At 37.9% G+C, this 17,693-nt stretch overlaps 1 protein-coding gene across 1 annotated transcript; it reads right to left on the bottom strand.

Annotated features, from left to right (window-relative positions):
• Positions 1-12,247: 12,247 nt before the first annotated feature.
• Positions 12,248-17,470, bottom strand: ndufa8.L (NADH:ubiquinone oxidoreductase subunit A8 L homeolog). Its single transcript, NM_001096329.1, has 4 exons — positions 17,404-17,470; positions 15,012-15,175; positions 13,246-13,411; positions 12,248-12,475 (listed from the first exon to the last, which is right to left on the bottom strand). Exons 1-4 carry the CDS (start codon positions 17,452-17,454, stop codon positions 12,338-12,340), a joined length of 519 nt encoding a protein of 172 aa, NP_001089798.1. The 5' UTR covers positions 17,455-17,470; the 3' UTR covers positions 12,248-12,337.
• Between the last annotated feature and the right edge of the window lie 223 nt (positions 17,471-17,693).

Consider the following 17,693-nt stretch of genomic DNA (forward strand, 5'->3'; position numbering starts at 1 on the left):
ACATTTCGCCAGCTGCAAATTTTCGACAAAACGAGACAAGTCAAATTTGCCCAACCCTAAACAGTGACAGTCTTGGGAGATGTAAGAGTTTGCTCTGTGGGTGAAGGTTAGATCAGAGCATCACTGGCCTATTTGAGCTTGTTGTACCATATGCGCCATTATTTTTAGTTTCTATATTAAAGGCATCATATAAATCAAATTTTTATAATAGGCTATCTGCTCAAAACTCCGGTGCAATATAATCAATGTCATTGAGAATTTGAATTGTATTGTCTATAGCTTTAGGAGGATAATACTTTAAATGTGTCTCTCCCCTCCAAACGTGATTTATAATTATCATTTATCTCCATACAGCCACAGGTTTCTATTATGTCATAAATTATAGTCAGCCCTGGAGCAACTGCTTTATTTCAAATTTAGTGAGAGTGACACAAGACCATATGTGATGTAGTGCAATAATAGGACATGCAATGTATTATAGTAATAACACCTCGTGTTGAAATATCTTTGATCTAGGACAATATGAACTGGCTTGTGAAAGAAGCCATGGAAATCAATATTCTCCTCTGAACATTTTACTAGTCATTCAGACAAACAGTTAATGAAATGTTTCACCCCTTAGTGCTCTCTAGGACTAGCATCTAGTGCCTTTGCCTACTATGTGATTTTATCTACATGTGTGTAATGAAAAAGCTTTTGTTTCTTATTATCACACGTTTAGGCTCAATGAAGATGAGTGCAGTGTTCGCCATTAGCCTTAGTAGTGAAAGCTCACGTGCCACGCCAAGGCCCCTCATTTTACGTGCGTAATAATTATTTTTAAAGGCAAACCGTGTGCTAGCAAATGTTCTCTTTGTGAACAGATTTTGGCTTGTATTGTTTATAGCAGCTGGTCAACTTCAATATGTGGGTTAGACCGAGCGCCGGCACAATGGTGTTTAGAGCAACTGGTCAACGCCACAGCGTGAGTTAGATCGATTTAAAAATACTTTAAAATATTAATTTTGGTAGATCTGTCTATATATATAAATCCCATACAACTGATGCACTCTAAACTGTCCTCAAATGCCTGGGTGCCGGTCAACACATTAGTATAGCAGAAAATAAACAAACCGCACTCCAAGGACTTTGTGTCTCAAAAGCCAAGTGAAAGTTTATTCCTGCTCAACGTTTCGGCGCTCCAACTGAGGCCGTCTTCAGGAGTCTCACTTGGCTTTTGAGACACGAAGTCCTTGGAGTGCGGTTTGTTTGTTTTCTGCTATATATATATATATATATATATAGATATATATATATATATATATATATATGTATATATATATATATACACACACACACAATGGTGCTCATGTTTTTGTTGTATCTTGGGCTGTAACTGACACTAAGTTAGATAGCCAAAAAGTTGAATTACTGGTGTTAGTGATGAATTACTCAGAATACCACTTCCTAACAAAAACAGTGGGATCTGGCCAAAAGGCCAGACAGTGGTGAGGGATTTTTAGAGCTCCTGAGCCATTTCTAGCTTGCTATGTGTGTATTGAGTCCATCATCCATTGTAGTTTAGTTCTTCTTGGTGTAGCTACACAAAGTCCTATTTCACTATATTACAGGCTTGTCTGGGGGATTATGGACAAAATTGTATGGGATACAAAGGACAGAGCACACTACAGAATATCCATGGATTCAAGGACATAACAAGCACGTATATCATTGTTCTGTATTATGTTTTGTCTGAAGTATTATACACAAAATACATTTTACTGTAACAATAATCTGTTTGAGGTGATTTGTTTTATTTACATTTATGGCTCTATTTTATGGTAATCTGTAATTATTTTTTTTTGTACTTTGAACACTGCATTTGACTGTGCAAAATGCTGAAGAACTCCAAAACCTGTAGCCAAAGATTTTTTTTAATGGCCAAGAGAGAATCCTATTAAATATTTGGATAGCTCAGAAAACACCCTTTCTTAGTACAATTGGGCCTCCAAAATCAGGCAAAGGTCAAAAACAGGCACATAGTACCTGAACTGTTGAATGCGCCAAATCCACTATTTTAGGATTCAGCTGAATCCCAAATCCTCTGTTAAAGATGTGTCCAAATACTGAACCCTAATTTGAATATCTAAATTTGGGGGGGGAAACCCATGTGCACAGCGTGCGATTAAAAAAAATTGATGGCTTATTTTCCTTATGCCTAATAGTTTTCATATATAATTGTTGTATATTCTTGTACTGTAAACTGCATGGTATATGATCATATGTATTTTTATCATTTTAGATATGCTTTGTTAAAAAGTAAATCTTTCATGCTTTGGAAAACCCAATAAAAATGTTGAAGAAAAAAAATTTGACTTCGTTGTTTGTGTGACGAATAGTCACGTGATTTTCTGGACTCAGGTTCGGTTCAGCCAGGCACTTAGATTTGGCCGAATCCTGCTGAATCCTGCTGAAAAAGGCCAAATCTTGTTACTAAACTGTTGGATTGGCAAAAAGGAACCTGAATATAGCAGCACAATGGAAGTCAACTTGCCTTTCTATCACTAAGGTCCTGGATATGATAGAGTACATACATGCTAACGAACTATTGAAATATCAAATAGACAATCAGATCATCATCATCATTTATTTATATAGCGCTGTCAAGATATGCAGTGCTTTACTGCAGTTATAGCAAACAGGGAATAAATGGTGGATAACAAACAAGGATTACAGAATACAATAGGGTTAGAAGGACCTAGAGATTAGAGTTTACAAACTAAAAGGTTAGGGTACAATTGAGACATTAGGATTATACAAACACTTTGTCATTTTTGATACAGCAATGATTAATTAAGGTACATTGAATAAGGTGGGTCTTTAAGGAGCACTTGAAAGTTTGGAAAGAAGGAGAAAGTCTGACAGCTTGTGGCAGAGAGTTCCAGAGAAAAGCAGAAGCCCGAGAGAAGTCTTGTAGACGAGAATGGGCAGAAGTGATCAGAGGAGAAGTGAGGCGAAGATCAGAAGCAGAGCGTAGGTTTCGCGAAGGAGAGTATTTGGAGATTAGAGATGAAATATAGGGAGGGGTTTCATTATTAAGGGCCTTGAATGTGAGTGTAAGTAATTTGAATTTGATTCTAGAAGAGATTGGGAGCCAGTGAAGGGACATACATATGGGAGCAGCTGATGTTGAGCGGCGAGCTAGATGAATGAGTCTAGCGGCCGCATTTAGAACAGATTGGAGTTGTGAAAGGTGACTTGTTGGAATACCTGCGAGGAGTAAGTTGCAGTAATCAAGGCGGGAGATGATGAGAGACTGAATCAGTGTTTTAGTTGATTCTGAACTGAGATATGGTCGTATTCGAGCAATGTTGCACAGTTGAATACGGCAAGATTTTGCAAGTGTTTGAATGTGTGGTGAAAAAGACAGATGTGAGTCTAAGATAACTCCTAGGCAGCGTGCCTGTGTGGTGGAATGAAAGGTGGTGTTTACGGTGAGTGATATCTGAGGGATATCAGATGAAGAAACACACAGAGATATGGGACACGTGGATTCTAAATAGAGATGCCCTCGCATCAATGTGAATAGGGGCATGACAATGGGCAGAGTTCACCCCTTTGGAGTAGACCTGGGAGGACGTCCCAAGAATTTAGTATTAATATATAGTGAAACGGTACAAGCAGTCTGTAAACATTGCAATTCAAGTGCACAGTATAATGATTCTTGTGTTCTGTTTTTTGTTCATTTCTTTTTTCCCCTTTATTATTTTCTTTTCACTTCCTACTCGTTTTCTTTTGGAAGTGATGTTATGTAACAAGTATGCATGTCATGTACACTGAGAAGTTGCCATCCACAAACAAAAGAAAAATGGTTCAATAAAAATATAAGTCGACAAAAAAAGGAACCTGAATATAAAACAAATACTGTATTACCTTATTGTAATCACTTATTGTAATTATTGTAACCTCTTTGGCATTTCAGTTTTATTTATTTTTAATTGGCACGTTTCATTTTATTTCGATTAAAGCAGTTATGTACAAACCACACACGCACCTCTAATATAGGATTTATCAATACTATGGGCAAATAATTTCTGGGTCATGGAGGAGAAGTTTAAGCAGCTGTGAATGTAATGACAATAAAGCAGGAATGTACTGGAACATAAAGCATAGAGTGGAAGTGCTATGCTGTATATTAGCAGGATTTGTACGATGCTTAGTACTATTGTTAAAGCTGTGTATATAACCGGACAGATATTTCATGCATAGTAGAAACACATCTAATAAATACAGACTTCCCAGGAATGTATAATGCCTTTCTTTCTTGTTAATCTGATCCACAGACCTGCCAGATATTTATTGCATGCATCTTATGTGAACAATGAATCCCCCTCTTATTTCTCTTGAAACTCTTAACTGTCTATTGTATTTCTTTCCTGTGTCTAAACGCGCTTCCTGTATGGAGCATTTAACAGGTGATGACCCTAATTTCCTCCACTTAACTTCTTCTGTGGCTGCCACGAGCCCTGAGACCACTCCCATGCCATACACAGAGAGAAAGAATACAGTGAGTTACTGACCTCCCTATGTTCTCCCAGTGATGTGTCCATTCAAGTGTTTCCATACGTTTAAACTGTGTGTGATATCAACATTAAAGGGAAGGTAACAAAATGACTTCCATATATTCAAAGATTTTCTTGTATTTTTTTTAACATGTTTTTCTTTAATTTTCATAAAATAAAATAAACAATCTGGGTAAATTCAGTGGTCATTACAGTCTTAACAAGTAATAATAATAATAAGCAAATTATAGATTCAACTTAATAGAATAGTATTCTGTACAGCAACCCGCAACCAAAACGTATCACTGCTGATTATACACAACTTGTAGATAACATCCTATTTGCATTTGAAGGTATTTTACGGTGCTTTGTTGCCTGTAGGGATGGTGGTGCCATCACCCTAAGAGGTGACTAGCTGTGTCTTCAAAAAACGGAAAGATGAATTACAGTTCCCTGTCAGGTCCCCTTAGCTGTTTATTGGCTGCCATTGTAGAGTTACGGTGCTGAGAGGTGTCAGCTGTCCTGCACAGTTTGGGAGAGCATCCAACAGGAAGTGGAATGGCCGATTGCCGCTAACTAAAGGTTTTGGGGAATATTTAGATTTACGAGTACATTTTTCAGTGTGTAATGCAATAGTAAATATTGTAATGTAGTAAAGATTTTGTCAGTCCTGCTAGTGGGAACTTTTTTGGATAGACTTAAAAAGTCAGCTGGTTTTGAAGGCAGGAGACCATGTAATGTGTAGTCTCATTGAGAGTGGTTTTGTTGGGGTTCCAAATAAAAAAAAGTATTTGCCCTTCAAAAACATTGGCTGGTGGGAGCTATTGCTGAATTTATTGAAAACCCTGAATTCATAAATATTGATCTCACATATCAGATCTACAGTGGGTAATCAGAACCATCAGCTTAATGACTTGAAACATAACTTACAAATTAAAAAATCTCTGACACGGCTTACACATTCCATTCACGATTTTAATAAACGCTTCCTTTCTGAAGAGTGGAACAGGGTACAGAGAAGGGCAACTAAGCTGGTAAAAGGTATGGAAAATCTTAGCTATGAGGAAAGACTGGCCAAGTTGGGGATGTTCACACTGGAGAAGAGGCGCTTAAAGGAAAACTAAAGCTTAACCAAAGAAATAGCTAGAAATGTTGTACATTATGTTTTGGGCTTCTGCACCAGCCCAAAGCAACCACAGCCATTTAGCAGTAAAGATCTGTGTCTCCAAAGATGCCCCAGTAGCTCCCCATCTTCTTTTCTGCTGATTCACTGCACATGCTCTGTGCTGCTGTCACTTACTGAGCTTAGGGACCCACTCACAATATACAGTACACATAGAATAGAAATGTCACAATATAATGCTGATTAGTAATTAATACAGATAATTACTACATGGCAGCACAGAAACCAGTGCAACTAGCATCAGAATTTAATAATCAGCCCTGTGGCATGAGCTTATATTATAGACAAACCTAATTTTTTGCTTGATAATAAGTGACGACCCTTTTCTCAACAGCTGCTCAGAACCCACTGAGCATGTGAGTGTCAGACACTTTCCAAGATGGTGACCCCCTGAGACAAGTACAGGATACATTAAATAGCTTTAAGAAGGGGTTGGTAAAATACAAAAATGTAAGTTCTTCCCAGAAAGCCATATATTTTTGGAAAGTACACCTCCCCCCAAATACAAAATTGTTTCTACTTCATGTAGAAATGTTTCTACTTCAATTTATCAAATCACAAAGCTTTCCTAAAGTTGATTTTTATGAAATTTCTCAACTCAAAGCTTACAATATGCGGCATTTTATCTCCAACATAGTATAATAATATATAAATATGAACTACATGGGTCCACTGAACAGTTTTATGCCCAATGCCTATAGGTTTACCTAAGTATGTGGCGTGTATGGGCCCCAAAAGAAATACACCTCATATGATATAAGATTTCTGTCATTCCAGCTACTGCAAAATCAGCACATTTATGTTGGGTAAAAGTACAAAATAGTGTGTTAACCTTGGAAAGTCTACAATCTCCTGAATACAAAATGTAACCGTCTTTCTACTTCAAAGTACCAAACCGCAAAGTTTTCCTAAAATTGGGGAATTTTATGAAATTTCTAAAAAAAACAAAAACTGAAAGCTTCCACTTTGCAGCATCTTTTCGCCCACATATCAACAGATACCAAGATACCACTATGAACCCCAGGGGTCTACTGAACAGTTTTATGTCCAATGCGTATAGGTTTACCTAAGTATGTGGCATGTAACTTGTGCATAATAATTTGATGGCTTACATCACTAATTTAGAAAGTACACATTCTGACAAATCCAGAAACGGTGAATATGTCTTTCCACTCCAAAGTACCATACAGCTTTGCTTTCCTAAAGTTAGTGATCTTTCTGAAATTTCTAGCAAAAAATGAAGCGGCTAAAAGCTTGCAAGTTTCTGTAGAAGTCAAAGTATTTTCAAAATTCAAGCCAATTTGAGATTTTGCAGAAAAATAAAATGTGTTTAGTATTTTTTGTATGCAGCGGAGCATTTGAGATTCCACTGTTTTCATTAATAAGCTAATAATCGAGGAATTTGAGTTCTTGAGTGTTGTAAAAATAGGTAAAACTGCCTGATTTCAAATTTTAATAAATGTCTACCAACAGCATGTTAAAACATTGTGCTGATTGCAATGGAAATAGTGGCTCTTTAAAAACTGTATTAATGTTTCTGAGGCAAACACAGAATGCTTATAAACATGTTTCATGATTAAAGGGATACTGTCATGGGCAAAAAAAATTTCTAAATGAATCAGTTAATAGTGCTGCTCCAGCAGAATTCTGCACTGAAATCCATTTCTCAAAAGAGCAAACAGATTTTTTTATATTCAATTTTGAAATCTGACATGGGGCTAGACATTTTGTCAATTTCCCAGCTGCCCCTGATCATGTGACTTGTGCCTGCACTTTAGGAGAGAAATGCTTTCTGGCAGGCTGTTGCGATTGAGTGCGCAAGCGCGAAATGGTATGCGCGCAAAAAAATCCAGCGACAGTCAGGGAGAGACGGGGCCGGACATGGGGTAGGCGACACAGCAGGTACGTGCCTGGCGCCCCGCCAGCTTTGCACCCTAGGCACGTGCCTACTCTGCCTACCCCTAGTTCCGGCCCTGGGTAGCTGGCTGCAAACTGCAGGGAGGATTTCCAGGTCCTCTTTCTCAGTCCACTGTTCCTTGCTTATTCCAATTTGGGCTTTCCCCCAGCATGCTGGAAAGAGCAGAGTGGATTTCCAGGCCCAGAGCCATAAAATCACAAGGTCTTTGGACCCTTTAAAACAAAGGTCGATGCTTTTTTTATAGGACGTAAGAAAATACAAAGTTACAGAAATTCACTTTTAACACAAATGTGATCCAGGTACTGGTCCAATGTTGGCGCCAGGAACGAATGCTTCCCCCTGTGAAGCAAACTTCAGAGGCTTCAGGTTTTTTACTTTCCTTTGGATCAACTAGCAGTTAGGCAGGTTCACTTAGACAAAATGTTTGAACGTGTCTTTTTTCAACCTATAACACAATGTACGACTATGAACATCAAAATACAAACACTGTGTGCCAAATAATGCAGTGGACTCCAACATTTAAGGTATACTATGCGTCAGAGGTGGTGTGGATCTTACCTGTGCAGACCATATCGTTATAGGGAATAATGTACCACCTATTGTACGATATATAGTGAATAAAGTACCCCCTCTTCTAAAAGATAAGGCTACTATAAGTTACTGTGGAGTTCCATGACCATGTAAAAACATAAGGCCGAAGGCCTACAGGTCATGGAACTCCGAGGTGACTTCTAATAGGCTCATATTTTGCAACATACTTTATTATAATACACAAGTATTAGTGAGTTGTGAAAGAAATGACATCACTAAGCTCCAATTATAACCGATGACATCACTAAGCACCATTTATAAGGATATAATTTACAGGATATTCATGGCTCCTGTGTATTATGGGGACATTATAAGCAGGGCCTGATATAAGTCACGCAAAACCCCTCCGTGCGTGAACTCTCTCAAGTACCGAACAATGGCGATCTTTGAGTCTCCAGTGCCCCGTAGGATGAGGCTGGCGGCATGCTGCCCCAAGCCCGGGCCTTTGTGGCCACGTCTGATTATAAGTCAATCACCAAGGAGCTTCATGACTATCTAAAGGCATGTGGGTGGCCAAGACTCCAGTTCTCACAGTACATTTTCTTTCATTATGAAAAATCCAGACGCTTCCTTTAATACAACTCACAACACAAGTTTCAACAGTGGCTGTGCTGGGTTATACGAGTAGCCTTGTAATGTAACCTGATCCTTGTTGCCTCTGTCTGTGGTCCTTTTTAAACATATCTGCTTAGATTAAAACCTTGCTGAATTTATCATGATAATTAACATGACATCATCTTTTATATGATGACAACATGTTTTCCCTCAATGCAAAACCTGGGAATTTTCTGCAAAAGCCATCTGAAAGTACTTACTTTGTACAAGCCAGATGTTTTAACTGGTTCTGTTGTCAGCCGAGCTATTGATGCATGAGGTTGGTCTCAAGGAATAGCAACACCAACTCAGACCAATCCTTCTCTAATTGCAGCTCCTAGACTGCATGACAATAATTCTCTGTCCTTAGGATGTGTTCTAGTGTAATAATGGTCATTAATTCTGCCTAAAAAGTCCTGCTTTTTATTGTGTTTTTACAATCTACAATTTCATTTCCAATTCATCTTAATAACTTTGGTTAATTTGAGGTAATGAAATGGTTATGGAAAAAGAAAGTTAACCCAGCTTAATTTTAACTCTTTATCAGCATGTAATATACTATGTTAGAGGAAATGGTACTGAGAATAAACCTGAATTAGGGACAAGTATTAGGACATAAATATAGAGGCCTATTTATCAAAGTTTGGATTTTAAAGGTTTTTAAACAACAACGAAACTCACAAATTTTAAAACTAGAAACATCATGACATTTATTTAAATGACAGAATAAAAAAAAGAGTACAAACGGAAAATTACACGCTTAAAAATACGAATACCTTTAAAACCTTATAAAATTTTAGTTTTTCGGGCCGATTTCCGCCAGAAAACAAAATCTGAAAAACCTGTAAATGGTCCAATAGGATCAGAGCAGTACCCACTGACTTCTATAGGGCCGCGACAACTTTTATCTGACGAAATTTTTAAACAACAACTAAACTCACAAACTCTAATACTAGGAACATCATGACATCTATTACCGTAAAAGGTCCGAATAAAAAGAGTACGAACGGGAAATTTATGTGTTTAAAAATTTGAAAACCTCTAAAAATGTAAGCTTTTCTGCCAATTACCACCAGAAAATAAAATCCAAAAAAAAAGGCTAAACGGTCCAAGATCAGCGCAGCACCCATTGACTTCTATAGGACCTCGCCAACTTTTATATGCCAAAGTTTTGTATTAGAAGTTTTCTTAGTTATTATACTATAGGCAGATTTCTAAAAGTTTAAGATTAGAACTCAGCACAGAAAAACTCACTCACTTTCTATTCATTCCTATGGCATACTTATCAAATGGCGAACTCCATTGATAAACACGTTGATAGATCTTCCCCTTAATCTCGAATTTTTAGATCTTAAAAAAAAAAGCAAAACCACGACTTTTTAGAGAAAAAACTTAATTCATTTGATAGTAAATGGGCCCCATAGGGTGTTTATCTCTCTCAGGTATGGGATCCATTATCCGGAAACTTATCAAGAAAGCGCTGAATTACAGGAAGGCCATCTGTCATAGTTTCTATTTTAAAGGGGACCTGTCACCCAGACATAAAAAGCTGTATAAGAAAAGTCCTTTTCAAATTTAACATGAAATCCAAATTCTTTTTATATTACAATATTCATAGCTGTTGTAAACGCAATTCAAAATCATAGCTTTTAATCAACTATTGCCTACCCCTCCTCTATGCCTAAAGCTGGCCATAGATGTTGAATCGTCACGACCGTCATCGTGAGACCATGATTATCTTGGAATGATTGTACTATTGTACGAATTGTCCATCAACTAAAAAGACCAATTTGCCAGGAAAACAAAGGGGAGCTGCCTGCTTATCCCTACAAACATAGATTGCACTGGGACCGACAAAGATTTTTTGACCTGGCCAATCAATTTCGGGCGAAAAATCTTAAGATGTTCAATTGTTCGAATCCCACTAACCGCACGATAATTTCAAAGGATTGGTCGGACTTCGCTAAAATCAGTCGTTCGGCAAGAGAAATCTTTGTGTCTATGGGGACGTTAAGGCATAGAGGTGGGGCAGTCAAATTACTTTCACTTTCAATTCAGCACTTCCTAGATGACACTGCTCTCCCCACATTCCCCCGTTCTCTTCACCATTTAATTGTATAACCAGTGCATGGGGATGAACATCAGGTCCCCCATTCAGGTGCGCAAATTAGATTTTGAGATGAAAGTGTCCACAAAATGGATCCTGTCTGCTTGCTATAATTATGAATTCCCAGACCGAAGGAAACAAGATTCAAATAATTTATATATTGTAATTAAAGTTCATTTTGCATGACTAACATGATAAAATAGGATTTGTAATACATTTTTTGGGTGACGGGTCACGTTTAATCAAAAAATCCCAATTTTTAAAAATGATTTCCTTTTACGCATATCTTTGCTTCTGTTTTCTAACTTGTAGGTGACTGTTCAAATCTAATTGCTGATTGGTTGCTATGGGCAACATCACCAGTGAAATTTTTTTTCAAATGTTAATACATACAACCCCTATATGTAAATGCTTTTAGAGCAGTTTGATTTTATGTTGTTACTTTTAAAGTGGCAGTACACACCTCCGTACATAAGTACAATGAATAGAGTGTGTGCTTAACATATTTTGTTTTTATCATGAAAAAAAAGTGTTAATATAAAAAGGGCAAACAAGAAAAATTAAACTACTCCGTGTTTGTACCTTGGAAGGTAGATAGATTTTTTTTTAGTATGTAAACACCTCCCTTTACATTTTGCTGTGACTTTTGTAAACAGGAGTCCATTATTTCTTATAAAGGCTGCCAGGTTGGGGAATTGTTCTGTTACGTGCATAAAATAAATACACATTACCTGAATATTAACATTCAATTTGATTTAAACTTTGATTGTGTTACAATTAGGGATGCACCAAATCCAGGATTCTGCCTTTTTTTAGCAGGATTCGGCTGAATCCTTCTGCCCGACTGAATCCTAATTTGCATATGCATTAGGGGAGGGAAATCGCGTGACTTTTTGTCACAAAACAAGGAAGTAAAAAATGTTTTCCCCTTCCCACCCCTAATTTGCATATGCAAATTTGGTTCTGTATTTTGCCGAATCTTTCCTGAAGGATTCGGCCGAATCCAAAATAGTGGATTCGGTGCATCCCTAGTTACAACACAAACTTTCCTTTTAGCTTTACTTTAGAAAACTTTTTCAAATCGTACACGTCAAATAGGTTTCAGTTACTATTTTCCAAAATATCAGTGAAATTCCCTTGGGATGCCCATTTGTTAGGCAGCACGCAATTAATCTAATCTCTTATCTGGGAACCCAGGCCAGCATTTCTCTTGTCTGCCTTTATTTACACAAGTGTGGGGGTACAAAGGAGACTGCTTATTTAATTCCTGTCATGTTACACTAAAACTTTCCTCTCAATTAACAAGCCACGCATAGTTTTAATAATTTATTTGCATTATACATAGGATAATGACACTGGTCCAGGCAGAAGATACCAGACAGTGAACAATATCTATTTGCATTCTACCAGGTCCAGAAGAACATCTTGCTGCCATGTTTTGATGGTGTTAGCTCTGCTTCAATTGAAGGGTTTGGCTCAGGCCTTGGCCTTGAGTGATAGATATTATCTGGTAAAGGTCTGTCTGTTTTCACTTTAGTGACCTAATGGGATGAAAAAGAGAGGCGGATTACTTACGGCTTTGGAATATAATCAAAGAGCAAGAATATATCACAAACATCAAATGTCATCACAATGAACTTCCATTGTAATTAGACAGTTTTGATCAGTCATGTGCAACTCAAAGCAGCCTGCAATATAAAATATATAATTTACTGCAATGGTGTAACAAAGCATAGCTGCACCCTCCACCTGCAAAAAAATTATTCAGGGGGCCCACATAGCAAACATAAAATGCACTCCCTCCTCTTTGCTCCCACCTCCCTTCCCTCCACTCAGTTGGCCGCTCATTAATTTGCGGAGGCCAGAGAAGAGCAGTGGTTGGACATGAGGAGGGGAGGGGAGAACCGTACAGCAGACCCCAGGACCATTTGGGCGCCTGAGTCTGCTGTGTTGTATTGTTCCACAACAAACTGATCTAATTTGAAGTAAAATTTGCATATGTGGCTGTAAGTTTAAATGCATATTTCCAAACTACAGATGTGTCCGCAATACTTGCCACTGTATTGAGCACTGTGTCATCAATTAAGAAACAAACTTAATGGTCAAGGGTTTAATGAAAAAGTGGATTTAAATTATACATATGGATTTTGTATGTAACTTTTAACAAACTAAAATATTTGTAGGTATCTTTAGATAAAGTTTCTAGTAAACTGGAAAATATCTAGCCTTAAAAATATGGCTCCCTTGACGTTAACTATATTGCCTACACCACATTTATACATATATTATTAAAAAAAACAAAAATACTCACCTTGGACAAATCTCCCAGTTCGGGTCTCACCCATCCCAGCTTGTCAAGGACACAGTTGTCAAATGCTGCCTGCTGCTTGCGACAGCGGCGGAGTTCTAGCAGATTGGAATAGTCAATGCAAGTCCAGTATTCAGTAAAAGGCTCTGCACAATAAGTTTTAATTTTCCTGCAAAGCACACCAAATAAAAAAGATATATTACTTGTTTCAATAGACTTGTTTAAATAGTAAAAGACCCCAAAGTAATCAAACCTGTAAGACCCCAAAGTCATCACATCTGTAAGACCCCAAAGTCATCAAACGAGCGGATCTCTCCCCAACATTGAAGTGTGGCGATATGGGGCTAATCCAATCGTGGGCCCTAGGGCCCAGCGATCAGATCATAATGGATCCGATAGGGGCAGTCGTGATCCAACGGGATTTTGTAACTTTTGCCCAGATATCGACCGGGAAGTCCGTCGGATGACCCCACACACGGACCAATAAGAGGCCGACTATCTGTCGGCAGCTTTTATCGGCCCGTGTATGAACGCCGTCATTTTTTGATCTTACTGTTCCTTCAAAGGCCATGGTTGCAAAATCACACAATTACAATAGCCTCACCAGATATGCTTAGCAACACTGGTGTAACTATAAAGGAACAAGACTCTGCAGTTGCAGGGGGACCCCAGACAAGCTATTATGTCTAAATGAAATAGCACTATTAATTAAAAAAGTTTAAAAATATGAATTTCAAAACAAAGTGGCACATTTACCAAACATTGTGCATTCTGTAAATAAAATTGAACACTCGCCATGATTTGTTTTGCAATTCATATTTCTTAACATTTAATTAAGAATGATATTTACATTTTAGACATGGCAGTTTGTCCACTTTAATGATACACCTTAAGAATAATACTTACTTTACTCTTTTAGTCTGAATAAAAAAAAAAGTTATTTACAAATTTAAACCAATCAATCACTAACTAACTATTCTGCCGGTTTCCATTTAAAGATCACCAAGCATCACAGTTCATATGCCACCATGTCCCAACTAGGGGACATCTAAAAATAAACAGCAGTTATCCTTTATTTCTAGTGCCAACATAATTCACAGCTCTTTCTTTTTTTAAACCAAGGAATGCACATTATCACCAGATTGCTAAACATGACAATGTGTTTTAGTGGTGTCTGTGACACTGCAATAAATATGGCAGTGCCCCAAATGCATTGACGCACAAGTCAGGTGGTGATTTGTATTGAAATAGATAGAGCAAACTGATGTCTAACAGAATAACCAGAACCCAACTCTTTGCCACATGGATCATAACTGTTTGTAGTTTGCTTTTGATCCTTAGTATGCAGGTCAGATTCAAAAGCAAATGGTTATAACTCATATGGTCCCCCCTCAAGTCACTTATTGGTTACTGACTGGTAACCAATCAGAGAGCTGCAAAGTAGGAATTTTGGTTAGCTAACTATATTGATTTTTTTTTAAAATTATTTTGCACAGCCGTTATGACAAAATGAACTTACCTCGCTAAATGCCTGAGTTTTTAATGGTCAGTATAAAATTTTGCAAAACTTTCTTATCTGATTCACTGATAAGTTCACCACCTGAATTTATGGAGCACAGCAAAAGCAAGTATAATACTGCATGGTTTATACAGTCTGATCGCTAAAATGACTCAGTATGGGTTACTAAAATCTAACAATGGTACAATCGGTGCACTAGTGTCCTAACCTTTTACAGAATATAAGGTCTCACTGGATTCCAAGCAATTACCTGAAAAAATCCAGAGCACATCCATTCACCTTTCTCCCTTCCTCTAGACATTTCCTGGGGTCCTTCTCTTCCCAGCGGCATAGCATGAATTCCTTATTGGGCTTGTCACACTGGGAGCCAAGGTGATGGGCAGCAGCTTTTAGAACAGCGGAGCTAACATTTAGCTGAACAGTTTTGAAAGAAAATATATAATAGTAAATATCTGAGGCAAACACAGACTCTTGAAAAAAATTAGAAATCTTTGGCACATCACATTAGCCTCACAACAGCCAATTGTGGTATGGCTCCCCTCTAAACCATAACAATGCTTGGGAAGTTTGCCTTTTCTATTGGTCTTTGTAGCTCTTGTTGGGTATTTAACCTTTAAGTTCGCAGAGTCTATACAAAGTATATGCAAGAGATTTTAACCCTTAGTTTTACTAGTAAATATTCAGCAGGTAAGATTGACTGTATAAGATAAGATAAGATTTCTGATACTGACATGCAGATATACTTGTTTCTAACAATTACAGATAATACAGGTATGAGACCCGTTATCCAGACTGCACAGGACTTGGGGGTTTCTGGATAATGGATTTTTTGGACATTTGGATCTTTATACTGTAAGTCTACTAGAAAATATGAAATAAACCCAATAGGCTGGTTATGCTTCCAATAAGGATTAAATATATCTCAGTTTGGATCAAGTACATTGTACATTATAGCTCAAAGTATAAGTTGATCCAGGGACTAGTTGGATTGCCGTTTTGGAGTCAGGAAGGAATTTCCCCCCCCCTCTGAGGCAAATTGGAGAGGCTTTCAGTGGGGTTTTTTGCCTTCATCTGGATCAACTAGCAGGCAGGTTAAAATAGAGTTAAAAGGTTGAACTCAATGGACGTGTGTCTTTTTTCACCCTAACTTACTATGTTACTGTTTTATTATTACTACAAAGAAAAGGGACATTTTGGATTACTTGGATACAGTCTATGTATGGGAAACTGCCTTTCTGTAGTTCTGAACTTTCAGGATAATGTGTTTCTGGATAACGGATCCCATACCTGTACCTACTACATAATAATATCTTAGTTTGAGATGAAATGTACCAACCTGCAATTATTTACTATTTAATAGTTGGATTCTACAGAAACTATTACAGAGGACATCATGCTGGCTAAAAGGAAAAGTAACAATATCAACTACAAAAACATTATTTTTTTTTTGGCCTATGTTATATGAGTTGACGGAGAACTAAGGGTATAAACACAGGAGGTGCCAAGAAGTTTGCTTATCCGATACCCTAGGCTGGCACTCATTCGTCCAAATCTTCTTCCTCTTTTGTCTTCTTTTCTCCAGACTTGGGCAGGTGCAAACACAGTAGAGTGGAACTTGGCAGCTTTTTACATCTAAGTTCAGCTTTTGCTCTACTGCACATTCACCTACCTGGGTCTGGATCCAGGATTCGGTTCAGGATTCTGCCTTTTTGAGCAGGATTCGGCCGAATCCTACTGCTCGGCCTAACCGAATATGCATTTGCATATGCAAATTAGGGAGGGGAGGGAAATTGCGTGACTTTTTGTCACAAAACAAGGACGTTTTCACCTTCCCACCACTAATTTGCATATGAAAATTAGGATTTGGTTCGGTATTCGGCCAAATCTTTTGCGAAGGATTCGCGGCTTCGGCCAAATTAAAAATAGTGGATTCGGTGCATCCCTACTTTTAATGTCTCATCTTTTTAATCAAGCCCTATACTATTCATATTCTTGTCTCTTATTCAAATCAATGCATGGTTGCTGGGGTAATTTGGACCTTAGCTACATGACTGTTGAAACTGCAAACTGAAGAGCTGCTGAATAAGCTAAATAACTCAAAAACCACAAATAAAAAAAAATAAAAAAAATCCAATTGCAAATGGTCTCAGAATAACACTCAATGCGTCATACTAAACGTTAACTCAAAAAACAACCCCTTTAACTTAACTTTTCGTATGATGTCTAGAGAGTCATATTCTGAGACAGTTATTTAGCTTTTTATTCAACAGCTCTCCAGTTTGCAATTTCAGCAGTATGGTTGCTAGGGTCCAGGTTACCCGAGCAACCATGCATTGATTTGAATAAGTGAATATGAATAGGTGAAGGCCTGAATAGGATAGGAGTAATACAAAGTACATGAGTAATAACAGTACATTTGTAGCCTAGCAGAACATTTTCCAATAGTTTTTATAGGGCTCAGTTACTATGACACTATATCTCGGAAGGACAGCGGCACCAAAGGGTTAAACCCCAGAAAGGAGCGCATTGACATTATCATATAAACCAAGACTAAAAACTAACAAGGACTGCGATGCTACCGCTGCACACTTAAAGGCTGTTATACACATGGAAGACCTCGCAGAGATACAGCGAATACAAACCTCCTGCACTGATAGCTCCTCAGCAGTCGGTAATTCCACATGACCGGGCATGACTACCTCTGTCCCCTTAAGGTCAGCTTACTGCGAATGCGCCGCCGACGTAACGGCCGGTACGTAGCTACGCGCTTACATCACTACGCAGAAGTCGTCATAGTCTAGCTTTTAGTCTTCAGCGTTACTTACATTTACGCACTTTGAAGCTGAAGGTGCGCAGTTAAAGTTAAAATCCATACGTTTGGATGAGATTTCATGGCAATATTAGTCAGGGTTTACAAAGTTCCAATTCAATT

The sequence above is a fragment of the Xenopus laevis genome, chromosome 8L, assembly GCF_017654675.1.
Source record: "Xenopus laevis strain J_2021 chromosome 8L, Xenopus_laevis_v10.1, whole genome shotgun sequence".
Taxonomy (NCBI): Eukaryota; Metazoa; Chordata; class Amphibia; order Anura; family Pipidae; genus Xenopus; species Xenopus laevis.